Here is a 27326-nt window from a genome sequence, read left to right on the forward strand (position 1 = left end):
AAGAAGATACTGATAATGAGCCAAGAAAAAAACAAAGTAAAATGGGAAAATTGAGATAGGACAGTAAGACATCTGAGCAAGAAAAAGGTAGGTTGAGAATAGGAAAAAAGTTCTTAATTTAGAGCTTCATACTTTGAGACACATAATAAACCTTATTAATTAAAATAGCTCACATTTGTAGCAGTTGACCAAACATACATTTATGTAAAACCTTGCACTGATTAACATGTCATAAATAACTTTTCCCTTTCTTATTAGATGCAACTAGTGACAAGTCAGTGGTATAAATAATATACTTCACAGTAATTTGTGAAAGAAGCATAAAAGATTATTCTTATCATTATATGAAAAACAGTGAACTTGACATATAGAGTTCATATATATGCAAATATACACAATTTAAAATCTCAGCCTAATTGTATTATCACATATATTTTGTAACATAGCCAAATTAACAAATTATATTAGAACACAAAATAATTCTTAGAAATCGAAAGATAATTATCTTAATAAAAGTACCAGAGTTAAAACCTCACGACCATGCATAGGAAAAAACATACCGAAGAAGCCCAAGATAATAAGATTTGTCTAAAATTTGCCTCTGAGGACCTAAAAAAAAAAAAAAAAGTTTTTAATTATTACTGTACAGTTTGGAAATGCTGCCAAAACACCAAAGCCAAAGCACAATAAAGTTACACTCCATAATTCTGACAGTCCTTATTTATGCTCCAATAAATCTGATGATAATCAAGACAAATCATTAAAATGGAAAAGAACACTGGGGCACCAGGCTGGCTTAATCAGTAGAGCATGGGACTCTTCATCTCAGGGTGAAATGAAAGGAGAATTAATATCCTGGCATTATGACATAATGGAAACTTGAATTAAGACCATGAAAATGGGACTAGAGGTAGGGCTGTTAAGACAGTAGACTCTACGGGTCAGGTTGACTGAATGCACACTAAGAAGTCTAGAACAGGGTTATCCAAGAAAACCTTCTGCAACAATCAAAATATTCTATATCAGAACTGTCCAGTGAAGTAGCTACCTGGGATTATTGAGCACTTGAAATATGGCTGATGCTACTGGAGAGCTAAATATTTATTTTACTTAATTTTATTCAATTTAATTTTAAATAGCTACATGTAGCTATTGATTATCATAAAGTACAGTACAGATTTTGGACTGAATTTCTCAGTGCAAGAGATTATGATTTTTCAGAATTTGTCTCAGAGACTTTTTTAGAAACATGATCTTATTTCAGTAGGAATAAGAAAGTATTCCTAAGGGGAAAAAAAAAAAAGTATTCCTAGGTTAAATGTCCCAAACCTTGAGAAATGAAGTGCTCTGCAAGGTGGGAGAGGTAAGGGTAGAGAGTACTGACTGTGAGCTCTATGCTCAGAAGAGGGAGAGAATGTGTTAGAAAGGGAAATGGGGCACTGGAGCAGGTAAAAACAAGTCACAGCAGATAGTAGTACATAGTGCTAATAATCAGAACTTTCATGTAAGACTCTGAAATATACTGGTAGAAACTATCTTAACTGATATTGGTTCTGTTCTAAGGAGAAATCAATACAGTAATAAATATTTGATAAATTATTTATAGGATTATTTAATAAAATAAAATGTGCAAATATTTCTGTGAATATATTTTCAAAGACTAATTATATAATTTTGACACTTTTTCACAGTACTCATTATTATTAAGCAAGATTTCTAAATAACCGTTTATTAGTATTTAGTGAGCTAAGTGGTATTACAATAAAGAAAGAAAATTTGTCTTCTCAAAGGCATGGCATGCTATATTATACAAAGTAGTGTATCTTATAATTAATTTTTCTCAATAGAATATCTTCATCCCTGATAAGTCATTTGTCATAAATACAGAAAATAAAACTCATTATAAAGCAGTTCATCATGCTTTGATTTGTATATGTTACAGACCAATTTTTTGAATCCTAACATACTATTATGTCTCTTTAAACACAGAGGCATAAGGAAAGATGCAGCAAAAATCTATACATTAGTCTCATTTCCTTACTTAAAGAGTTACATATTACAATGGTGCATTTAACACTCAACTAATTTCTCATAAAAATATAAGTATCTTAATAGTGTCACTTTTATATCAAAAAGTATTTCAGAGTATTTCTACATAGTACTAGAAATCTCATTTTCATTCCTAAGCTTTTCTTCAAATTATTTCAAATTTCTTCAAGTTATAACAAGTTTCATGTTCAGAAAAATAAAGATTAAAATACCTCACATATGTATTTATTCTCTATTCCACAATGTATTTTCACATTCATTCTTTTAATTATTTAACCCTAACCACAATTTTGTGAATCAACAAATAAAAATGGAGTAAAATAGCCTTCTTATAATTCTCATTTAGTAATAAGGTACTGTAATATATTTTTTTTAAGATTTTATTTATTTATTTCTGAGAATACACAGAGAGGAGAGAGAGAAGCAGAGACACGGGCAGAGGGAGAAGCAGGCGCCGCGAAGGAGCCTGACGTGGAACTCGATCCCGGGCCTCCGGGATCAGGCCCTGGGCCGAAGGCGGCGCTAAACCACTTGAGCCACCCGGGCTGACCGTAGTATTTTTTTTAAAAGATTTTATTTATTTATTCATGAGAGACCCAGAGAGAGGCAGAGACACAGGCAGAGGGAGAGGCAGGTTCCTCACAGGGAGCTCGATGTGGGACTTGATCCCGGGACTCTAGGATCACGACCTGAGCCCAAGGCAGACGCTCAACCGCTGAGCCACCCAGGCGTCCCTACTTTTTTTTTTTTTTAGGTTTATTTGAGAGAAAAAAGATTTGAGAGAAAGAAAGAGAGAGCATGAGTAGGGAGAGGGGCAGAGGAAGAGAGAGAAGCAGACTCCCCACTGAGCAGGGGGCCTTATCCTTGCTTGATCATGACCTGAGGCAATGGCAGATGCTCAACTAACTGAGCCACCCAGGTGCCCCTGTTTAACACTTTATACAAAATATACCCATTTTCTTAAAATAGATACCTTTCATTCCAGTTTTCATTCCACTCAAACCTTGCTGTGTTACAGGACGATCAGCAACTTTGATTTGAGAAGACAGAACACCTCCTGTCCCTATGGGACCACCACGAGAGCCTGGTCTTGCTGTTCCAGGTGGCATCTAAATGAAAAATATGATTTCAGTTTTAGTAAACTAGAAAAATACTGTACCTTCTACTACTGTTAAGACTGCAAAGAGAATATTTTATGAATTAAAATTCTATTTAATTTGTGAAATATTCTTTATACTTTTGAATTTCTGAAATATTAAATATTAATAAAATTCTTTAACATTTAAAATTCCATGAACATTAAATAGTACACTTCCTTAAAATTTAAAATTCTAAAATAAAATTTTATTTTTTTTGTCACCTGTATTTTAAGAAAAATAAGATTACATAAACATATAAATAAAATTCTATGTGTAGACACTATTTATAACACCCCTAAATTGGAAAGGAACTAACTGTGCACATATTTGTCCTTATTTTAACCATAGGAAATGGTTGAATAAGTTGTAGTATATTAAAAAAGTTGACACAACAGTATTTTTTAATTATTTTAGATTTTATTTTATTATTATTTTTTTTTATTTATTCATAGAGACAGAGAGAGAGAGAGGCAGAGACACAGGCAGAGGGAGAAGCAGGCATCATACAGAGAGTCTGATGTGGGACTCGATCCAGGGTCTCCAGGATCATGCCCTGGGCTGCAGGTGGCGCTAAACCGCTAAGCCACCGGGGCTGCCCTATTTATTTACCTTTTTTAACAGTATTTATAATTCCATTTTGTAAAACAAAAAGTCTGGAGAATTTTATAAAAAACGGTAACAATGGTTATCCTAATAATGCTGTAGTTCATTTTTATGTTATCTTTTCACAGCTTGATGTTTTCAGCATTATTACAGTAAATATATATTACCTTCAAAATTAGAAAAAAAAAAAAAATGGGGCAGCCCTGGTGGCGCAGCGGTTTAATGCTGCCTGCAGCCCGGGGTGTGATCCTGGAGACCCGGGATCAAGTCCCACATGGGGCTCCCTGCATGGAGCCTGCTTCTCCCTCTGCCTGTGTCTCTGCCTCTCTCTCTCTCTCTGTGTGTGTCTTTCATGAATAAAAAAAAAAAAAAAAAAATCTTTAAAAAAATTAGAAAAAATGTGAAAATTTTTCTTTTTCCTTTTTTCTTTTTTAAAGATTTTATTTATTTATTCATGAGAGACACAGGGATAAGGGAGTTCCGGGATCACGCCCTGAGCCCAAGGCAAACGCCCAATGGCTGGACCACCCAGGTGTCCCTGAAATTTTCATTTTTAAATTGAAATTATATATAATTCCATCACAAGATAGTCAAATAAGTGTTAAATGGCTTACATCATTCAGCAAGCATACAGATTATTACTCTACATGATTTTCTATTTCAGTTCTGTAAAATCCAATAGAATATTATACCCTCTGAGGAAAGAATAAAAGACTCCCTTCTTGGGGTGCCTAGGTAGCTCAGTTGGTTAAGCGTGTGCCTTTAGGCCCTGGAATTGAGCCCCATGTGGTGGGGCTCCCTGCTCAGCAGGAAGCCTGCTTCTCCCTCTCCCTCTGTCCTCTACCCCCTGACCCCTGCTTGTGCTCTCTCTCTCCAATAAATAAGTAAAATCTTTGGGAGAAAAAGATTCCCTCTTTGCCAGTTCATACAGCATGGAGAGGTTGGAAAGGTATGAGACAATCCAAAGCCGTTCCACGTTATCCTTCTGTTATCTTCCATTCTTTCTTTCCTTTTTTCCTCACTCTCTGCCAAAGAGTAAAGCAGTGGTCTCTGGAAGAGAATGCTAAATCTCTTCCTGGGTAAACTTCACCAAATGAAAATACAGAGAAATATAAATTAAAATCAAACACATCTAAAAGAATGAATAGACATGTATGTATTCACATAAAAATATGCTTACAATATAGTATTAAAAATAATGGATAAGGTAGACAACAATGTATACCATTGTTTTAGAAAATATTAAAATCATACAATCTTATATGCATGTGTCTTAGTGTTTGTAAATAAACAGAATAAAGTTTGGAGGGATACATATCACACTGTTGACTATCATTATAGCTGGGGTAGGAAGGAACTCTGGCACTATTCCTTTGTATATTTAATGACAAGCACCAATAGTTTAAAAACTACTAACATTAAATAGGTGAAGCAGGGGCAGCCTGGGTGGCTCAGCAGTTTAGTGCCACCTTCAGCTCAGGGCCTGATCCTGGAGAACCAGGATCGAGTCCCATGTCAGGCTCCCTGCATGGAGCCTGCTTCTTCTTCCTCTGCCTGTGTCTCTGCCTCTCTCCCTCTCTCTCTCTCTGTGTGTCTCTCATGAAGAAATAAATAAAATCTTTAAAAAAGAATAAATAAACAAATAAATAAATAAATAAATAGGTGAAGCACCTGGCACTGAGTAGGTGGCCAGTAAGTGTCCAGATTCTTTTATAAATATTTCATTAGCAAGCATAAATTCTTACTAAAATAAAAATTCTTACTAGCTCAGTACCATGCATATGAAGACTTTAGAAAAATCATTTTAGTATAAGTTGATGTTGATAACATTACATAAAACTCTAGAAACCTCTGAAAACATTAAGAAAAACTGACTTTAACAAAATCATTCCCTCCAAAAATTACTGTTCTTCGTATGAATTAAACACAGGACCAAGGGGCACTTGGGTGGTTCAGCCAGTTAAGCAGCTGCCCTCAGCTCAGGTCACCATTCCAGAGTCCTAGGACTGAGCCCTGCAGCAGGCTCCCTGCTCAATGAGGAGTGTTTCTCCCTCTCCCTCTGCTCTTCTACCCACTTGTGTGCTCTCTCTCAAATAAATAAATCTTTAAAAAAATAAAAATAAAAAATTAAACACAGGACCTAGCATTATCTCTAGTTTGCAGTTAACCTACTGTATAAGCTTGACATACAAAGAGTCAAAACCATCTGTTGCAAGCATCAGAATAATTAATATGAATATTTTGGTGTATTCCTTTCTTTCTATGTATGTATAAATATGCTTTTATGTTCAACGGGCACCACACTGCTTTTTTCACTTAACACTTTATTATAAAGATATACAATTTCTTCAAATATTCTTTGAAAATAATTTTTAATGACTACTTCATAGCTTATTATAGGAAGAGATGAATCACATTTTAAGATTCACTTGTTGTAAGGTAATTTAAGTTGCTTTCAAATTTTCACTGTTATAATTCTAATGAAACTAATAATCATCTTTACAGGATATTATTTTGCTTAGAATTATCAGTTTATAAAGTTTATCCAATTTTTTCTAATGTGGTACATGTTTGATGACACTCTCCACTTCACATTAAGCTATTAAATTTTTCTATTCTGTTTCTAGGCTGTTGTGGCAACCAAAATATCGTTTTACTTATTACTTATAATGTATTTATAATGGAGTACTATACTTTTCCTTATTTTTGCTTTATTACTTTAGATGAATTTTAGAATAGTTTTAGAATGGTATCTCATATAATTTTGATTGAACATCGGGTTCATAGCCTTAGTATAGCAAGAGCTCTTATAAGTTTGTTTTTCATTTTAAGATTCTGAACTCTATGACATCTATGTTACAAATAATTTTTACCCATTTGTCATTTTTAACTTTTTTAATGGTGTTTTCAATTTTTAAGAATTCAAATATATAAATATAAAGATACTTTCCTTTTCAGCATTTGGTGTTTGTTTTACAAAGGCCTAGTCTACACCAAGTTTATATGAAATACTTGCCTATATTTTCTTCCAATACATTTACAGCTTCATTTTTTAAAAGTAAAATTTCGGTGGGTGCACGGGGGGAAAAATAAATAATAAATAAATAAATAAATAAATAAATAAATAAATAAATATAAAGTTTCTAAAATATCTAGAATTGGGGCACCTGGGTGAGTCAGTCAGTTAGGCATCTGCCTTCAGCTCAGATCATGGTCCCAGGGTCCTGGGATCCAGCCCCGCATTACGCTCCCTGCTCAGCAGGGGAGCCTGCTTCTCCCTCTCCCTCTGCCACTCCCCTTGCTTGTGTGCTCTGTCTTAAAAATAATAATAAAAATAAGAATAAAATATGTAGAATTCTACGTGAGGGGTCAATTTTTAATAATCAATGGTTTACCCATTATTTGAACGCACTACTGAATGTTCTATGCTTTTCCCACTATTTTGAAATGTCACTTTAATCATTAAGTTCTTACATGTGTCTGATTCTGTTTCTTGTCTATTCCATTTCATTTGATCCAGCCACCAATAAACTATACCACTTAAATTACTGTACCTTTAAACTAAATTTGAATATCAGTATGAGCAGGCATTTTCTCTCAATAATGTCTTTCAGACATCCTTCCACATTTATACTTCTAGGTATTCCCTCCCACAATACAAAATCATATATAACACTATCCGGACAGAATAAAGCAAGAACAAAGAAGAATTATAATAGGCAGGCTCTCCAACTTCTACCAGGACATATGCATAAGAATTCAACAGAACTGTTTGAAACTTACTCCAGTTGCCACTCGAGTATTTCCTGACGGGGGTCGTATTCCAGAAGGAGGTCTTCCAGGTAACCCAATTCCACCTCTCGAAACAGGGCGAGCTGCTGAAGGCTTGTGATTACTGGCCATTGTTTGTACACTTTAACCACTATTTGGAAAACAAGAAACAGTTCAATTCTCCTTTGGTGCCTTCTATAGTAAGACACTGGGGATCTACATAGCTTTCCTTCAAACATTTAAACCACAATAACTTTTCTTGCAAATGGCCATTCCAAGTACCACTATGAGGCCAAACCTGCTTCATTTTGTTCAAATTTGACATTAATGTTACATCTACAATGGAATCATTGAAGTCAATGAAGTCATTTATTACAGTATGCCTTCTTCTTTTGTCTGTTTTCTTACCAAAATGCAAGCCTCTCTATCTGTCTTGAGCTCTTCCTATACTCTAATAAAATTTCTTTTTTGACATATCCAGCATCTTTCTTCCGTTTAGACTTTTTCTCTGTGCTCTATGATTCACTTCCTTATATTCTCTGTTATCAAATGCTTCATTTTACTCTTAACCCCAGCTTCCCCGCAAAACACTTTTAGTAGTAAAAGCTATTTTAGCTTCTTAATCCACAAGTCAAAGCAAAGGGAGTACACAACACTCCCCTTGCTTCTCGGTGTCACTCTCAAAACACTATTCTTCCAAATCTTAAAAAAACAAAAACAAAAACAAGACTCTCTTCTTTGACAACCAGGGAACGCAACCTTATTGCCTTGGATCTTGCCTGGTTGCTTTTATCTAAGGACCACCTAATCTCTAACCCCATCTTCACTAAAGTCTTTTAGTGACACCTAGTTCAGTGTCTCTATTCCAGTCCCACCAAAGCCCTGGATGACTTCCACAGGGATACTGGATTCAATACCTAACATTCGAGGTCACGGTTCCCTGACCTAAATTTCAGTTACCATCTCAACTCCATTTCAGTCATCTATAGCTGTGGGTTGACCTAGAGCTTGTCATCATCTGGAATTGTTTCACCTCAGTATCAATTGAAATACTTCATTTTACGACCTTAATCTCCACATGCCTGTCTCATCTTTATTCTAACTACATCTCCCTTTAAACCAGTTCCTTAATTCACTCATTCTCTTCCAGTTTATCAGCCCTCTCCTTTACTCATCAGAATACATTACTTAAAGTTTGGCTGATAATTCAGAACAGCATTTTTCAGATTACGGGCCACGACCTATTAGTGCGTTGTGAAAAAAATTTGGCAGATTCTAACCAATATACTTTAAATGTGAAATAAAAATTATAAGAATTTACTGCACATAAGAAGGGTGTTGTTTCATTAAGTTTTGTTTCAGTTATGTTTACATAAACAACGGTTTGAAGTATCACCAGAATTACCAAAATGTGACTGACATGAAGTGGGTGAATGCTGCTGGGAAAATGGTGCTAGTAGACTTGCTTCGTGCAGGTTTGCTACAAACCTTCAATTTGTAAAAACAAAAAACAAACACAAAACACCCCGTAGTATATGCGAAGCTCAAGAACATGAGGTATGACTGTTGTCAATGTAAAATTTAAGTCTATTAACTCTAGCTTCCTTGACAACTTTAAAAAAATGTACAGTATATAGAATTTCTACTTGATTGCCACTGCTTTACTGTCTTGGTAAAAGCTTAGCATTAGATCAGTCCCAGAGGGTAAAATATAAAGGGTCACTAGTAACAAAACACGCCAGGAACTCCTGGGGTATTCATCACGCAAACATTCACACCATCTCCACCATTATTCACACGGAGAAGCAGCCTCGCCTTTGGTTCCAGAAAGATGAGTGATACAAACTTTAGTTCTGCCGGAACAGTTATCCAGGGCAGCCCCGGTGGCTCAGCGGTTCAGCGCCGCCTTCAGCCCGGGGTGCGATCCTGGGGATCCCGGATCGAGTCCTATCGGGCTCCCTGCGTGGAGCCTGCTTCTCACCCTGCCTGCTCTCTCTCTCTGTCTGTCATGAATAAATAACTAAAATCTTAAAAAAACAAACAAACAAAAAAACAGTTACCTAATCCCCGCTGGAAGTTTCCTCATCTGTGGGACCCAAGTGTGGCAATGAGGTAGATCTTGCAAAGCCTTTGTGATACTACATATGAAACCTCTAATTATTACTACCATTATGCTCCCCGAGGCAGCCATTTTAACAAGGAAAGTTGCTAACACGAGAGAGAAATCTATTACTTTGAGTAAAATCCCTCAAAGAGAATTTTCTCTCTGAGGCCCTGGAATCCTTTCCTCCGGTCTCGCCTTGTCAGGTTTCCTCAGGGCCCTCTGAGGAGGTCTCTCCACACGCTTTGCGGGACTGGAGTCGGACTCCCCGAGCCTGGCGACAGGCTGAGGAGAACAGCCAAGAGCCGAAAAGATCGGATTTGTTTTCTTTGGAGCGGATCAGCTTCTCCAACGTGAGAAAACCGGATCCGGAGGGCCTGAAGGAGGGACAGAGGAGACCTGGGATTTCTCACCTCCTCCGTCGCGTCAGGAGGGAGGTCGCGAGGTCGGGGGAGGGCTCCGACTTCTTTCCGAGGCGGGCGCCTCGGCGGAGCCCACCAGCCTGTCTCGTACCGGTTGGCTCACTCGCGACTCCTCGCTCACCCTCGCGCAGCTTTCGAGGGCTCTCAGACCTAACCACGGACTGCCCCGCGCGACTGCGTATCCCGGCAACGAGGGCGGGGCGGGGAGAGGGCCGTCGTCCTGATTGGCCAATCTTCGGCCTCGGCCCTGGCAACTACAAGGGAGGCGAGAGTAAACCGCTCTCGCGAGATTGGAGGGCTAAATTTTTGTTGTTGTCTGGATACGTCCGTGCTTTTCTGGAAAAATTAGAAAACAGCGTCTTGGCTGGGAAGGAACACCTTATTGGAAAACCTTAGTTTGCTTTCTAGCTACAGCAACCTCTCTGTGTGCCCGACCTGAATTCACGCCTAGCGAGTTTTATTATAGCGCTATGCCACCTCACGTGCTATCGTTTTGATTTTTATTTTTTAGTCGTTTTTAAGAGACGCTGTTTAAAGTTATTTGTGATAGGAAGGCATGTACGTTCTTTTCACTTATTAAAGGTCGTTTTCCTTCCTTTTAGAACCGCAAAACCTACACAACATTAAGTATAGATGCGTTTCCGGGACCGTCTATTCCTCAATTGCTTGGAAGATCCCTTTCAGAATTCTTTTGATCCAAGTTCGTGAGGAAGGATGAATTAAATGGACAATGGTTTTAAAATAACTATGTTAGTATCGTTGTTTTAAAAACAAAAACAAAAAGCACGATGTTAAGAACTGCTACATCTCATATCCCACCTCTCTAATAAAGTAACTTGCAGTTTGTTTTCTTCCAGTCTTCCTACAGGTGCGATTGCAGCTATGTTTTACTTTTAGCGTGTTTTTTTTTTTTTTTACATTATTTCCAACTCCCGTTTGAGTTGGAAAAACTCAACATCAAGATGTCACCCAACATCTTTGCAGCGATCATTTGTTATCCTTTTGTTCACTGTAGTGAATGGGAGCGGCATTTACCACTCCAAAATATGCCACTTTGCAATAAGGATTATTTTGAGCTAAATGCAACTGGAAAGAAGGAGATACAAGAAAAGCTACCATTTCCCGACTTGCCTTAAAAGCAGGACATAAATTTTCAAAGGAAAGACAATAGTCACGGGACACAACTTTAGACCCGTTGTCAGCCTAGAGACTACATGAAAGAAGCTACATAACAAACTTTACCAACTGGCCTTTATTTGCCATTAGTTCCCCATGTTTGCCTGTACATAATCGGCTGCCTCTAAAGACTTAAGAACCTTTTCTTTTCTTCCGTAAATACTGTTCCTTTGTTAAGATATTATATAAGCCCAGACTCTAGCCACCTCTTCTATTTATTATACATGTTAATAAATTTGTTTTTCTCTTGTTAATCTATCTTTTGTTGCAGCGCCCACGGATAGCCTAGAAGGGTAGTAAGAAAAAAGATTCTTTCCTTCCCAATAACCTCTGTCCAAGCACTCCGTACACAGAATCGTCGGAGAGAAGCTGCTGACATTACGCAGATTTCTCCCTGAGTACCTCCAGACGCATGGGAAGGGGGCCCAGCATTGGATACTTTTATGTTTAAAAACAACGTTTAGCTTCGGAAAATCTCAGGAGACCACAGAGTAAGTTAGAAGGGGTCGGGACTGGGCTGCCCCCACGCAGCGTCCGAGGCAACCTCCCGCAACCACAAGGGAGCGCGCAGCCTCTCGGATCAGGATTTAAAACATCCGGATTCGGCGCGCCGGCCGCTCAGGTCCCGCTGGCGCGTGGCATTGTGGGACTTGTAGTCCCGGCCCGCATCTCGGACTACAATAAATAGTTCCCCCAGGACACAGAGAGGGGACTGGGGCTCGCAGAGGATCTGGATTGGGGCGACCGGGCCCAACGTCCGGCCGTTAGCTCTGCCTTGGCAGGCGGCCCAGGGCGCTCTAGGGAAGCGAGGCTCACCTCGGCGGCGGCCTCGGCAGCCGGGACGCACACGCTTTGCGTCACGGCGGGCTGAGACGGATGATGAATTCCGGTGTGCATGTCAGGGTTGCTGTGTCACTCGGCCCGCTCGGCGCTCCCCCTTCGCGTCGCCCTTCCGCACCGGCTGTCGGGCTCTTCCGGTGCGCAGCCGCCCCTCACCTGCAGGCCCTGCGCCCGCCGCGCTTCGGCGCACCCCCGGCGTCTCCCGCGGACTGATCTCGCGCGGTGCCTGGGCCCCGGGCGCCCGACACACCAGGGCCATGGCGAGCAGCGCTGCCAGGTACCGGCTGAGCTGCTCGCTCGCGGGCCACGAGCTGGACGTGCGGGGCCTAGTTTGCAGCCTCTACCCGCCGGGGGCCTTTGTGTCCGTGTCCCGAGACCGCACCACCCGCCTCTGGGTCCCAGACAGGTGAGCGCTGCGAGTCCGGGGGCTTCCGCCACCCACCCCCGCCCGGGTCGCAAGCTTCCTACTGTTGCTGGGAGAAGAGGGACGCTTCCCTGCTGTTTCCTGCGCTCTTCCCGGCCCGGGCTCCATCCCGTTGGCGCTGCCTCCCGATTCTGCGCGCACAGTGTAAGAAACCTGTGAGATTTAGGTGGAAGGAGCACAGCTTTCGGGTAACAGAGACGTAAATTCTTGTCCTTAACTTGACCACAATCGAGTAGGTGACCTTGGACGAACCTCTTATGTTTTGGGCTATGATTTCCCATGTTTCTTTTAGATTTGAAAATTTACTGATGCCGGGTGCAACACACCTCCCCCCCACCCGCCGCCCCCAAATGAGACGTTGTGAGACATCTGACGTGTAATTGAAGTAAATCCTTTTCTTTCCCTAGAATTTGCTCTGTAGTCAGCCTCCCCTCAAGTTTAATTTTTGAACTAGGGTTCTCAAAAATTGCATGGCAGAAAGTTGCATTGGCTCCTCTCCTCGTTGTCCAAATCCGAGTTTCTTAGTCTGGGGTCTGTGGTGGGCCTGGATGGCGGGGATGAAACTTTTCACATATTTTATGGATGTTTAGGGATGTGCTGTTTCCTTGAGAGAAAGCCCATTGCCTTCAAAGGATTGTCACAGAGATTGAACAAAAAGAGAAATTAAGGAACGGAAGGTTGAGCTCAGGTTCAAATCAAGATCAAGGGGTCAGTCCTGATTTGGTTGGTTGTAACAAGAAATTTACAACCTGGGAGACGGATTTTAGTTCAGAAAGAAAATTTAAGGTGATTTGCTTTGTTATGTAGGACATCTCCCATTAGTATAGTTTTCACTCAGAGTTTGGGTAACCATGCATAAATTCAGATAGATGGTAACTATTGGTTGTGTGCCCCCTATTTGTTTACAGTTCTAAAGAAGAATAAGACAACAGACAAGTTCCCTGTTTTAACGGATCTTTCTTACAGTCTGGGAGGGAAGGTGGATCAGAAAAAATGTAAATATATAATTGTCCCTTGGCATGTATACTATGAAAACAAATATAGGTAGAGAATTGAGTGGAGGAATGTTAAGGAAGGAAGCCCCTCCCAGGAGGGTTTCAGTTTGTTTTTTTTTTTGTTTTGTTTTATTTTTTTGTTGTTTTTTTAAAGCTCACACCCAAGATGAACCTGGTCACGGGAGCAAGGAATGAGAAGTGTTGAATTCAAAGAGCTCTGTAGAAAGTAGTAGGATCAAGCACAGAGACCCTGTTAAGCAGGAGGCAAGTCCCTTTGTGCAGGAGGGAATGCTCTGTGAGGTGAGGGCCAGAGCCAGATGCCATGATATGAGTGCTGTGAGAAAGAGTAAGCAGAAACCTTCAGTGAGTTTCACACAGGGAGGAGCGTGATTTGATTGACCTGTGGAGAGGTTCTGCTAGCTGGTGGTGGAGATTGGATTGCAAAGGAATAAATGTGGAAGTAGATCTGTTGGGAGGCTTTTGCTGTAGTACAGCCAATACAGGATGATAAACAGACTAGAAATATTGTAGAGCAAACTCCCGTATTGAATTGGAGGAGATGCTCTCTAACGTCTCTTTTAAGATTCTGTGATATTCCAAATAACTTCGTAACACTAATAATACATAACGTTTTGTGTTTTGGAGTGTAATTACTGATTAACTTTGTATCCTTAAATTTTAGGGCGGTAGGGATGCCTGCTTGGCTCAGCAGTTGAGTATCTGCCTTCGGCCCAGGGCATGATCCCACAGTCCTGGGATCGAGCCCCACACAGCCCAGGGCGTGATCCCACAGTCCTGGGATTGAGTCCCACATGGGGCTCCCTGCATGGAGCCTGCTTCTCTCTCTGTCTCTGTCTCTGCCTCTCTCTCTCTCTCTCTCTCTCATAAATAAATAAATAAATAAATAAATAATAATAATAAATAAAATCTTTTAAAAAAAATTGAGTGTGGTAGAAGCATATACCCAGTAGGATAAACATTACGGTAAGGATGCGTGCTGTAGTAGTTGAGTACCTGTCATTAAACTTCACAGGTTTTGTAGGACTCTGCTAAGATTGTCAAGAACTTAGATCATTGAACATTTGCATTTATCAGGAGCTTCAGGAATTTAGGGCTGACATCATCTATTTGAAAAGTGGTGTGTTTTATTTTAAACTCATGTTGTTTTTGGTTTGGTTTTATTTTTTAAAGATTTTATTTATTTATTTGAGGGCAGCCCAGGTGGCTCAGCGGTTTAGCGCCGCCTTCAGCCCAGGGCGTGATCCTGGAGACCTGGGATCGAGTCCCACGTCAGGCTCCCTGCATGGAGCCTGCTTCTCCCTCTGCCTGTGTCTCTGCCTCTCTCTCTGTCTCTCTCTCTCTCTCTCTCTCTCTCTCTGTGTGTCTCTCCTGAATAAATAAATTAATTAATTTAAAAAAAGATTTTATTTATTTATTTGAGAGAGAGTGAGAGCGATCATAGAGAGGGAGAAGGACAAGCAGGCTCTATGCTGAGCACATGGCCCAATGGAAAGCTCAGTCCCAAGACCCTGGGACCAGGACCTGAGCTGAAAGCAGATGCTCAACTGACTGCGCCACCCAGGTGCCCCTTAGTTTTGTTTTCAAAATCATTAATGAATTTATTCAACTAACACTGATTGAGAGCCTGCGTTGTGCCACACACACACAGGAGTGAATAACCAGTGATTAGTTAGATAAGATTGTTTTATTTCTCACTTCCAAATGCTCAGGGTAGGATATCTCATAGTCACTGGTTCTCTCATGGTCATGAATCTCTTCTACATCCATATCGAAAGCGTCCTCAAGGCTGATGTCCTGACAATTTCTATTTCATGGTGTATTAATAAAGTTAATGTGCTGTAAATGTTTGTAGCCAAATAATAAATGAAAATTGTTTTCTCATGTACATTGTTGATAGAGTTCTGGATCAAAGTAGTTAGTGTACAGATAGATTGGGAATGTTGAGGGGGATTTAATTTAGCTTTAGTGCATCCCTTCATTCTGGGATGCTCTAAACCAGATACTATCTTTCGCAAAAGACCATTGAAAATCCAGGAATTCTCTGGGCCTTCTGAAGACCCCTCAGAATGACGATGTTATTTTTTGAGTGTACATGAAACTGAAACAGTCAATATGCCATTGTTTCAGACTGCTTCAAACCTCCATAAGCCCACTTCAAATTAAACTGAATTTCTCAAGTCTGTTACCAACTATTGTGTTGCCTTTTGAAAACGACCTGTAAATGAAAGATGCAACTTCAAATTTAAGATTGTGGGCAGCCCCCGTGGCCCAGAGGTTTAGCGTTGCCTTCAGCCCAGGGTGTGATCCTGGAGACCGGGGATCGAGTCCCACGTCAGGCTCCCTGCATGGAGCCTGCTTCTCCCTCTGCCTGTGTCTCTGCCCCTCTCTCTCTCTCTCTGTGTGTGTCTGTCATGAATAAATAAATAAAAATTTAAAAAAAAATTTAAGATTGTGTGCCCATCTTCCCTGACCATGCTGAGGTTGAAATGACTTCTCCCTCATGTAAACTCTCAACACTTTGGGTCTTAAGTCAAATAGTTCCTTGGAGTTTGTTAAGAAATTAGAGCCATTCACTTCCTAACCTCCATTTCCCTTTCTTGGAGACAAAATTTTAATCTTTTTTACCTGCTTATTTTTACTTTACTTCCACGTGTATGTATAAAGTGCTTTATTGTGTCTTTTTATTTTTTAAATATTTTAGGCATTTTCTATTCCTTCTATGCAGTATTAGAATTTAGTTCTTTCTACCCCCTATTAACCCTCATCACATATGCATTTTTTCTATACTCTGACCCTTATAGTTAAACTTAATTTAGATAAAATCAGTATTTTATAACAGAACAGAGTCTATTTACACCAGAGCTGTGGAATAAACTATAACTTCCTCAACCATTTTATTATCTCCCTGTAGCTAGAAAGTGCCCTGTTTTGGGGTTTTCGTTTGTTTCATTTTCTGTGTATTTATCTCTAATTCATATTCTTTGCTAGTTGTCTAAATCTCTTTTAAGACCTTTAGACACACTGGATATTTTACAGTTTCATCTTCCTGGCAATGAAAACCTTCTGACCCTGGTCTCTACTCCTGGTGCACAACCAATCCTGAGATCTCCTTTCATTGTACTCTCCACAGTTCCTTCTTTGGGGCCTTTTTTTTTGGATTTCTATTATCTCTATCTTTTTACTTTCTTAGCTTGCTTTCTTTCTTTCTTTCTTTCTTTCTTTCTTTCTTTCTTTCTTTCTTTTTTTTAAGATTTTATTTACTTATATGATGGGAGTGGAGAGGCAGGGAGCCCACACACAAGCAGGGAGAGTGACAGGCAGAGGGAGAACGAGAAGCAGGCTCAGGGAGTCTTTGGGGCTATGACCTGAGTTGACAGCAGACGCTTCACCACTTAACCACCACCCAGGTGCCTCCCTAGTTTATTTCCTTGATGCCTAATTGGAGCATATCTTCTAGGAGCTTCCTGTGAAATACAGTGCACTGATAATAAATGTATTAAGACCTTGCAAGTTTAAGAATGATTTTATTCTGCCTTGCTACTTGAGTAATAATTTAAATGTTTGTAGCATTCTAATGCCCAAATAATTTTTCTTCAGTATTAAGGAGCCATTGATCCTTTGTATTTTAGCCTCTAGTGTTACAATTGAGAAGTCTGAAGCCATTGTGATTCTTGAGCTGTTATTTTTTTCTCTCTGGCAGGCTGTGTATATTCAAGCATAGTTAAGGGCCATTAGTGGGACCTTTATTTTATTTTATTTTTTTTCATTAGTGGGATCTTTAATGTGAAAACTCGTGTCTGTAAATTCTGGGACATTTTCTTAAGTCAGTTCTTAGGTTTCTTTCTCTTGATTTCCTCTGTCCTATTTTCAGGAGCTTGAACTTGTTTCTAAATTTATTTTCTCTCTCTCTCTCTCATTCTCTCCCTGCTGTGTTCTCTCAGAAATTGCTTTGACTTTTGTGAAATTATGCTCCTATTCCATGGTTGAAATATCTTCTATCTCTAAGAATGATAGTGATTTTTTTTTTTAAGTTATTTTCTTCTTAGTGATCTGCTTTCTTTAAATAGGTTTTTCCCAGGATGCCTGGGTGGTTCAGCAGTGGAGTGTCTGCCTTTGGCCCAGGACATGATCTGGGATCAATTCCCACATCGGCCTTCCTGCATGGAGCCTGCTTCTCCCTCAGCCTTTGTCTCTGCCTCTCTCTCTCTCTCTCTCTGTCTCTCATGGATAAATAAATAAAATCTTTTAAAAATAAATAAATAAAATAAATAAATAGGTTTTTCCCCCTTCCTATTTTTTTTTTTTTTTAATGATAGTCACAGAGAGAGAGAGAGAGAGAGAGAGAGGCAGAGACATAGGCAGAGGGAGAAGCAGGCTCCATGCACCGGGAGCCCGACGTGGGATTCGATCCTGGGTCTCCAGGATCGCGCCCTGGGCCAAAGGCAGGCGCTAAACCGCTGCGCCACCCAGGGATCCCCCTCTTCCTATTCTTTTTGATCACTGTATTTCATGCTGGAGAGGGCTTTCCCCAGACCTGGTAATCCTTATTTTGTGCTCATTGTTAAAGAGTAGAGAACTTAAAGCTCCTGGGAGGCTCTGCTCACAGTTGAGGCTGCTGGCTGTGAGCTTCACTGTGGGGTTATCTGGCTCGACCATTTCACTGGACTGATCTACCTAAAGGAATGTGAACGTACATGCTCCTCATACCCCAAGGCTCAACTATGCCTTGTGTCCTCCTAGTCAAAGATTTTCAATTTTCCTAAAGAAGAAAACTTCAGGCTTTTGCTTTGTGCAAGAGGGGCTATTTAGATATACATACTGTACTAATGGGTAGTAAGTTAATGTTTTATAGTGTGAAAATATCCTAATAGTCGTAAGGCTTATCAATAGCAGATTCTATTCTATTATCCAATTGCATGAATATTTCACTTCACTAGGTATTTCTGAAGGTAACAGTCACGGATAAATAGAAATAAAGATGGAATATGAGAAAAAGCCGCTTGTTTCCCTCCCTTTCCTTGCTTATTCTTTCTGTTAATTGACATACTCTTCCCAATGAAATACAAATTAAACTTCAAATCTGATGTGACTCTCAATAGTAGCTAATAAAATTAAATATTTAATGTTTAATTTTAAAACAATAGATTCTTGGGGCAGCCCCGGTGGCGCAGTGGTTTAGCGCCGCCTGCAGCCCAGGGCGTGATCTGGAGACCCTGGATGGAGTCCCACGTCGGGCTCCCTGCAAGGAGCCTGCTTCTCCCTCTGCCTGTGTCTCTGCCTCTCTCTCTCTCTCTCTCTCTCTGCATCTCTATGAATAAATAAATAAAATCTTTAAAAATAATTAAATCAATCAATCAATCAATCAATCAATAGATTCTTAAGTAGTACGTACCGTAAAGTTCAACCTAGATACTAAAGGAAAGTAAATACTTTGACAACTCATGTCCTATGCTAAGTAAGGGGAGAATGTATATCTTATTAATTACCATGTCATGTCTTTCTAGTCCTAACAGGGGCTTTACAGAAATGCACTGTATGAGTGGCCACTCCAATTTTGTATCTTGTGTATGTATCATACCTTCAAGTGACATGTACCCTCATGGACTAATTGCCACTGGAGGAAATGACCACAATATTTGCATTTTCTCACTGGAAAGTCCAGCACCACTTTATGTACTAAAAGGTCACAAAAATACTGGTGAGTAGAATGCTTTGGGTTTTTACTATTTGAAGTTTTATCCTTTTGAAAAGAAAATTCACATATTTGCATTCCGTACAATTTATTATATTTGTTTTACCTATGGCTATAGCTTGGTGGTGAAAACCTTTTTGGACCATCATCATTCTGTAAATTCTGTGTTGCAGATTTATTGTCATTGGTAAGGTTGACGTGCTTATATGTAGAAAGTAAAGTGTTCCATTAAGCAGCTGTATAATTTTAATACCATTTCATTTGTAAATACTTTATTATGTAGCTCTAAAATAGGGTTTGCACACTTTTTCTGTAAAGGGCCAGATACTAAATATTTTAGTCTTTGCAGGCCATATGGTCATTTATACAACTATTTAACTCTGCTGTTGTATACAAAAGCAGCCATTGACAATAAGGTAATGAATGGGCATGTCTGTATTTCAATAAACCTCTATTTATGGACAGTGAAATTTAAGTGTCATAATTTTCGCATATCAGAAAATCGCCTTTTTTTCCCTCAATCACTTAAAAATGTAAAAACCATTCCTAGTTTGTGCATTGTACAAAAATAGGTGGCCCATAGGCCGTAGTTTGCTGATCCCTCTAAAGGATAAGAATTATCTCTCTTCTTTTTTTTTTTTTTTTGAATCATCATTACATCTAAAACAAAATCTAATTTCTTATCAAATATCCTGTGAAGGCTCAAATTACACTCTGTTATCTCATAAATTTTTTTTACAGTTTGTTTGAACTGTGACCCAAGTAAGGTCCACATGTCTTTTAATCTATGGATTTCTTTCCCTTTTTTCCCCCCCTCTCTATTTGGAACCAGCTTATTTAACTTGCAGGATTTCCTACATTCTGAATTTTGTTGATTAAAGTCTCACTGTTTCCTTTTAACATGTTTGTCAATCCCCTGTATGTTTCATAAGCTATTAGATCTAGAAACTTAATCAGATTCAGATTCAAGTTTTTGGCAAATATTTAGGTACTATTATGTATTTTCTGTTGTAGCACATTAAGAGGCACTTAATATCTCTGTGATGTTAAGGTTAATTAGTAGATTCAAGTGTTGCATCATTCATTTTAAATTTCCATCAGTCTTTTATGTAATAGTTTTTAGCATGTATTGATCACACACGGGTCTAGTATGTCATTAAGATTTGTGAAATCATTGTATTCTAATTCTACCATTATTTTTGCATTTAATAGCTAGCATTTTTTTAAGATGTAGAATTTCCTCATATTAATTCTTTGGTTACATGTGAGACTTTTATACAGGAAGAACAGGATAAATACTCTTTTACTGAGTTTCAGGATGAGTAGTTTCCTAGCATCTTTTTTTTTTTTTTTCATTCTCAAATTTTCCCGTGTTTGGATTGGAAACCTCAATTGCCCCTGTGAGCTTTTGACAAGATCTTTAGCAGTCTTCCTTGCTTTTGGTAGTACAGAATGTTCTAGGTTCACTGTATGCATTTTTCGTTCTAACCCGAAATCAGCTGTTTTGCCAAGAAGCCCTGTGTTTTTTGCCTTTTTTTTTTTTTTAGTGAGAATAAAAAGTGGAAACCTCAGTTCAGACAGTAATGGTACTCAACAGGATTTTTTAAAACTTAATCTTGTTTTATAATTCTATAAAACATATATATAGTTTCAAAGAAAAAAGAATTCAAGGTATATTCAAAAAAGTCTATATTTAGTCTGTATTGCCTTCTTGTACCACCCCTTTCCTTATACTTTATTAACTGTGTTAACAGATATGTATGTATATTTATATTGCTCCTTTATATGTAAGATAAAAGATAAAAAGATAACATACCCTATGCAATTTTCTGCCCCTCCTCTTTTTGCTTAGTAATATTATTACCTTGGAGATCTCTTTATTACACTGTATAGAAATCTTATTCATTCGTTTTTACAGTGGCATTATAATTTACTGTTTAGTTAGCTTTACCATGGCTATTCTAGCTTATTCAGCCAGTCCCCCATTAATGGACATTTGAATTTTCAATCTTTTGCTAGTATAGATAATGCATTATAAATGGTTCTGTGCATGTGTCATTTCATTCTTTTGGAAGTGTCATTTAGATTTAATATCCATTTCTGGATCAGAAGGTAAGTGCAGGGCAGTCCAGGTGGCTCAGTGATTTAGCACCACCTTCAGCCCAGGGTGTGATCCTGGAGTCCCGGGATTGAGTCCCACATAGGGCTCCCTGCAGGGAGCCTGCTTCTCCCTCTGCCTGTGTCTCTGCCTCTCTGTCTCTGTGTCTCTCATGAATAAATAAATAAAATATTTAAAAAAAAAAAAAGGTAAGTGCATACTTAAAGCTGAGTGTTCCCTATACTTATTGAAAGAGATTTATTTTGTTATTCATTCTTTCTGCCTGATCTTGAAAGAAATTTTAAGAAAGAAATTTTCTGAGTGCTCTAAAATAATGTTTCTCTTGAATTATGTTACATTGATCTCTGGGAGAATATAAAAAGCATTCCTACTTACAACTATCAAGATATGCTTATGGTTCTCTGTTTTTAGGCATTAATAATGTATTCATATAAGAATCAGATGATTAAATTTACTGCCCTTCTGGATATTTGAATTTAAAGAGCAACTGATGATACATACACTTTAAGTTGATTTTTTAAAAAAATTTAACTATTTGAAAAGCAACTTTTCATATAAATGGAAAAATTTACTTTGATTTCAATATTCAAATACAGTAATCGTATTTTTATGTGTATAGTAATCTCTTTTCAGTCTTTGTCCCTGTGGCTAAGCATGGGTAATACTTTACAGATCCACAGAAGATATTTTCTGTTCCAATCACCAAGTCTATTTCTCGACTATCTAACTTTTTAAATTTAATTTTTAATTTTATAATGTGCAAATATATTACATGTATATCTATTTAGTCTCCAAGGAGGAGATATATATATCTCCTTATATATAATAAATAATATAAGTGACTTTCTGGAGTAGAGTAAGGTAACAAAATTTGGGAAATGTTTATTCAATAAATATATATATATATATATATAATTCTTAAATTATATCCAGTAAGAAATATCTTGTTTTTTTTTTAAGGTTTTATATATTAATTCATGAGAGACACAGAAGCAGAGACATAGGCAGAGGGAGAAGCAGGCTCCTTGCGGGGAGCCCAATGTGGGACTGGATCCCTGCCCGGGATCACACCCTGAGCCAAAGGCAGACACTCACCTGCTGAGCCACCCAGGTGTCCCTGTCTTATTGACATTTTACAAGAGTTTCAGGAAGTCTCCTAGATGCAATTATGTTTTTCAAATAGTCTAACATATAATGAGTCAAAATAGGCTAAGTTATGGTATAGTAACAGACACTTCCATGATCTCAGTGTTCTCGCACAACAGTTTTTCTCACTCACCATATACATTCATCATGGATTAGTGAGGGGAATCTGCTCATCAGAGTTTCTCAGGGGCCCAGGCTGATGGAGGCTCTCTCTATATGTGCTTCAGAAGTTTGTTGTAGCAGTGAAAGAGCAATGTGATTCATAATGCATTGACTCTTAAAAGCATGTACCTAAAAGTGTCAGCTACCGTTCATACTGTTGACTAATGTAAATACAATTGTCTGTGCCTAATGTCATGCACAAAAAGGGCAAGCTACCACAGTCTGCCTCTGTTTATCAGTTATTCAGCTTGTTCTCTGTCCTTTGTGCAGGCAGAAAATACCCACCATTCCCTCAATGTCAGAAAAGCTGAAATTCCCCTCCAATTACAGCATCAATCCCAAAGTTAAGAATCTCTGGGTGATAGTGTTTTAAGCATCAAGGAGATGAGGCTTAGGTGTTTTGACATCAGGTCCAGATATAATTCCTCTTAAAGTCAGAGATCTGTGGGCTAAAAACACATGTTCTCTGTCATCCTTTCACCCAGTCAGGATACAATTGTAGAACTGTAGGGTAAACACTACCATTCAGAAAAGGGGATGATGCAAGACAGCAGTTCCTAATCTGTAGTCATTCTGACATCTAGATGGGCGGCTGTTTCCAGGACTTGGCTACTATGAGAGTGAAGAGATTTTTGTGATCTGGTCCCTCGGGTCTCTAAAAGGGGTTTGCTAGTCCATTGTCCTTTACAGCTCTACTTTGGCCCTTCACGGTATTCTTTCTTTTCTGTTATTCTCCTTGGTCATCTTGATGTATACCCTTCTTGGAGACTAAACTCAGCTTGCCTTCTGCCTGTGAGGTTTGGTGCTTAGGGGTCATTTTAAGTTTTGAACAGTCACAGACTTAGTTCTTGGCAGTGCAACTCTCTTGTTGGCATCTTGCCCATTTGGTTCTAGTCAGACCTCTGTGTCAATAGCTGTACCCTCAGTTGTAGTCTGATTTGTTGTATTTCTCCCTCTCTCTCCTTTCCTCTTTCCGTACATGCCTTTCCGGATTTTACTCTTGAGGCCATGAGCCTGTCAGACCTCAGTGGGAAGCTGCACGCTCAAGTTCTTTTCCCTGAGCCATTTGTTCAGCTGAAGGCAATTATTTTCATGGTGACAACCTAATTTTCTTTGCTTTGGGTATACTTAAAATCCATTTAGAAATTTTGGCACTGTACATGCTGGTCATGTTTTTTATTTGTTCCTCTTGCATGACTCAGTTTCAGTTGTCCTTTGCTGCTAAAAGGCCTTCTCAGGTTGGTATTTTATCATTTGGGGTTGAGAAGCAATTGGTTCTTCTAACCCCTGCAAGTCCTTAAGTTTCTGACTCCATTCCTGCTTGAGAACTAGCCACGTCTTGTTCTCATTCCATTATTTTAGTACTTAGATGTAGCTGATACTGACACCTATCACTGAAGTCCCATTTTCCAACCTCTTTCTTTAGAGCTGCTGGTTTATCATGTCTTGTGTTCTCGCGAGCAGCAGTTTTACCAGATATTCCTCACTGCAAAAAGATTACCACACTTCCACTCTCTGATTAGTGTCCTCCTCACCACCTGCCCACTAAGCTAATGCCATTTGTGGGTTCTTGTTTCATCAGGGCCTGGCTTGTGCTACCAATTTCTAAATCAGGCTAGATGACATTGTGGTAGCAGACAACTCCAGAATTGCTGGAGCTTAACACAATGAGAGTTTGCTAGTTACACATCTAGTGCAGAGCAGCAGGGGGCTCTGCTTTGTAGAACTATGCAGGGATCTTAGGATGACAGATGCTTCATCTCAGTATGTACTTTCACAGACATTGGAGAGGCAGAGAGGGAACATGGCTCAATCATGTACCTGTCCTTTAAGCTTTCACCGGCCAAATAAGATTTCTGCTTATCTGGGCAGCTCTGGTGGCTCAGCGGTTTAGCGCCACCTTTGGCCCAGGGCGTGATCCTGGAAACCCGGGATCAAGTCCCATGTCAGGCTGCCTGCATGCAGCCTGCTTCTCCCTCTGCCTGTGTCTCTGCCTCTCTCCCTCTCTCTGACTCTCATGAATAAATAAATAAAATCTTAAAAAAAAAAAAAAGACCATTTCTGCTCATCTTTCAATGTCAGAATAAGTCACAAGGCATGCCTAAAGCCAAAACAACTGGGCAAGTTCAATATTACCATTTGTTTGGAAGGTAAAGAGCACAAAATATTTGATGAATATCACTAATGGCTACCAGACACATCACAATATTTATCTGTTCTCTGTTTTTCCTGGAAACTTAACCTCTTCAGGCCTAGTGTTGGATTGATGTTCTGGGCTGATGTCAACCCTGGATTTCCCTTTGCCAGTGTACTTCCTAGAAAAAGTTCTCATATTTTTCTCATTCTTAACTTACACTTTTGTTTTGGTGTAATACAGCTATCACAGCTTAAGAAAGCTGTGACATAGGGGCTAAATATATTTGTATATTAGAAAACGACTGTATTCTATCCTTACATTTGATTGTTAATTTGGCTAGATGTAAAATCCTATGTTAAAACTATTTAATCTCAGAATTTTTTTTTTAATGATTTTACTTATTTATTCATGAGAGACAGAGAGAGGCAGAGACACAGGCAGAGGAAGAAGCAGACTCCACACAGGGAGCCCAATGTGGGACTCGATCCCGGAACTCCAGGATCACGCCCTGGGCCGAAGGCAGGCACTGAACCACTGAGCCACCCAGGAATCCCAAATCTCAGAATTTTGAAGGCATTGCTCTATTGGCCTTTAGTGTAAGGTATTAACTGAAAAGTTTGGTGCTGTTCTAATTTCCCATCTTCTCTGTAGAACAAACTTCTGGTCTCTTTGTAAGCTTTTAGATCTTGTCTATTTCTGATGATACAAATTTTCACAATGTATCTCTGTCTCTGAAAGTGCCTTTCATTTGGCACCTTGTGGGTTCATTGAATCTAGACATTCATGTCCTTCACTTTTGAGAATCTTTCTTTTGTACTGTTTCTTTGTCCTCTCTACACTCTCCCTATTATCTATTTCTAGAATCCCTATTTATTGGATATTGAACATTCTGAAATTATTTTCTGACTGTTTAAACTTTTTCATTTTTTGTTTCTTTTTAGTCTAATTCTCTGGGAGACTTTGTTTTTCCTAGTGCCATTTAATTTTGGCTTGGGTTCTTCTACTTTTAGCTTTTATTTTTCGTGTTCTCTCATTTCTTTTCTTATATAACATCTATTTGCAAATATTATAGTATTCACTTTTTTGTTTTTTGCTTCCTTTTTTTAAAAAAAGATTATTTTTATTTTTTTTAATTTTTTTATATCTGAGAGAGAGTCTCACGCAGACTCCACACTAAGTGTGGGGCTCAGTCTCAGGATCCTGAGATCACAACCTGAGCCAAAACCACGTGTCAGATGCTTTAACTGACTGCATCACTCAGGTGCCCTCCCTGCCTCCTTTGCTTTCTGAAGTTGGATTTGTCTCTTCTGGATTGCTTACCCCTTTCCCCCTTATTTTTATGTTTGGATTTTTCTCTTTCATGTTGGAGACTTTGATTAAATGGTTGTTGATGTTAAATTGGCTGTTCATGTTTAAGAATGAGGTATAAAGAAGTTGAAATTTTTTTAGCTTGTGTAGATGAAGCTTGGTGATTGCTGGGCTTCATTAGAAGGCAATTTGATGGTCGTCTGACCTTTAGATGGGACGCCCTTTTACATGTCTTTATCTGAAGTTCGTTAGCATTATTCAGTCTTCTAGAGCAGAATTCTCCTGCCTCTTGCCTGGCTGCTGGTATTGGAGAAGGAATGAAGATTTTCCATTTATTTCCCTGTGTTTCATGGGGCTTCTTATTCCAGACCTTTATTTTACCTGACTTCTTGAATCTGCAAACTGTGCTTCAGTTCCTCCAGTGAATAAACCTTGAGTTTCCTGCAGTAGATGAGGATGTACTTTCCCAACACAGTAGACTGAAAGGAGAGATCTAGCATTTTAAGTCCTCTGCCTAGCCCCATTCTCCATCAAACCTAGTAGCTGGAACTTGAGTTTCATGAGAATTCCCTAGGGGAGTCACTTGATTTTGGTCTTTTTCTGTGGGTGTTTAAATTATAACCTCCACCATTTTGCTAAGTCAATTATGTTGTTTTCTGTTTTCTTTGTCCTTATAGATTAACACCATTGATAGCTTTACTCTGAACAATCTACCTTTTTTTTTGAGAGATTTACTTATTTGAGAGAGAGCGAGTGAGCAAGCATATGACTGGGGGTAGGGAGAGAGAATCTCAAGCAGACACCTCATTGAGCATGGAACCTGACACATGGCTCAATCCCAGGACCTGAGAAAATGACTTGAGCCAAAATCAAGAGTCAGACGCTCAACCAACCGAGCCATCCAGTCACCCCAACAATCGGCCATTTTTAACCAGAACTGTCTTTTGTTTCTGTATTTTTAGATAATTTTTCAAATGTTTAATTTTTAGCTTATATAATTTTACATTAAGATAATAAGACATTTAATTACCGTTACTGTTGAATATTTAGCTGGGCTGAAGTGTTTTGTGGGTTTTTTGTTATGTTAACTAAATATCGGGTCACCTGGGTGGCGCCTGGGTGGCTCAGCAGTTTGGCGCCTGCCATCGGCCCAGGGCATGATCCTGGAGTCCTGGGATCAAGTCCCACATTGGGCTCCCTGAGGGGAGCCTACTTCTCCCT

At 39.1% G+C, this 27326-nt stretch overlaps 2 protein-coding genes across 6 annotated transcripts in view; one reads left to right on the forward strand and one right to left on the reverse strand.

The window, feature by feature from the left end:
- Nucleotides 1-12199, reverse strand: part of IFT74 (intraflagellar transport 74) — a 107810-nt gene extending 95611 nt beyond the window's left edge. For 3 of the 4 annotated variants that reach the window (XR_005988826.1, XR_005988828.1, XM_041761193.1), the window contains exons 1-4: nucleotides 10077-10246; nucleotides 7575-7713; nucleotides 3023-3158; nucleotides 561-609 (exon numbers count right to left, since the gene is read on the reverse strand). Coding sequence is in view for 1 of the 4 variants with exons in the window: in XM_041761193.1 (XP_041617127.1) it covers nucleotides 561-609; nucleotides 3023-3158; nucleotides 7575-7694 (305 nt within the window). In the remaining 3 variants the exon portion in view is untranslated. Of the gene's footprint in view, nucleotides 1-560; nucleotides 610-3022; nucleotides 3159-7574; nucleotides 7714-10076; nucleotides 10247-12077 lie in introns of those variants that run through there. The other variant, XR_005988827.1, reaches the window with a different exon arrangement.
- Nucleotides 12190-27326, forward strand: part of PLAA (phospholipase A2 activating protein) — a 36489-nt gene continuing 21352 nt past the window's right edge. The window contains exons 1-2 of one of the 2 annotated variants that reach the window (XM_041761192.1): nucleotides 12190-12507; nucleotides 19046-19239. In XM_041761192.1, the coding sequence (XP_041617126.1) occupies nucleotides 12359-12507; nucleotides 19046-19239 (343 nt within the window). In that variant the 5' untranslated portion in view covers nucleotides 12190-12358. The remainder of the gene's footprint in view (nucleotides 12508-19045; nucleotides 19240-27326) is intronic. The other variant, XM_041761191.1, reaches the window with a different exon arrangement.

This window comes from Vulpes lagopus, chromosome 7 (genome assembly GCF_018345385.1).
Source record: "Vulpes lagopus strain Blue_001 chromosome 7, ASM1834538v1, whole genome shotgun sequence".
Classification (NCBI taxonomy): Eukaryota; Metazoa; Chordata; class Mammalia; order Carnivora; family Canidae; genus Vulpes; species Vulpes lagopus.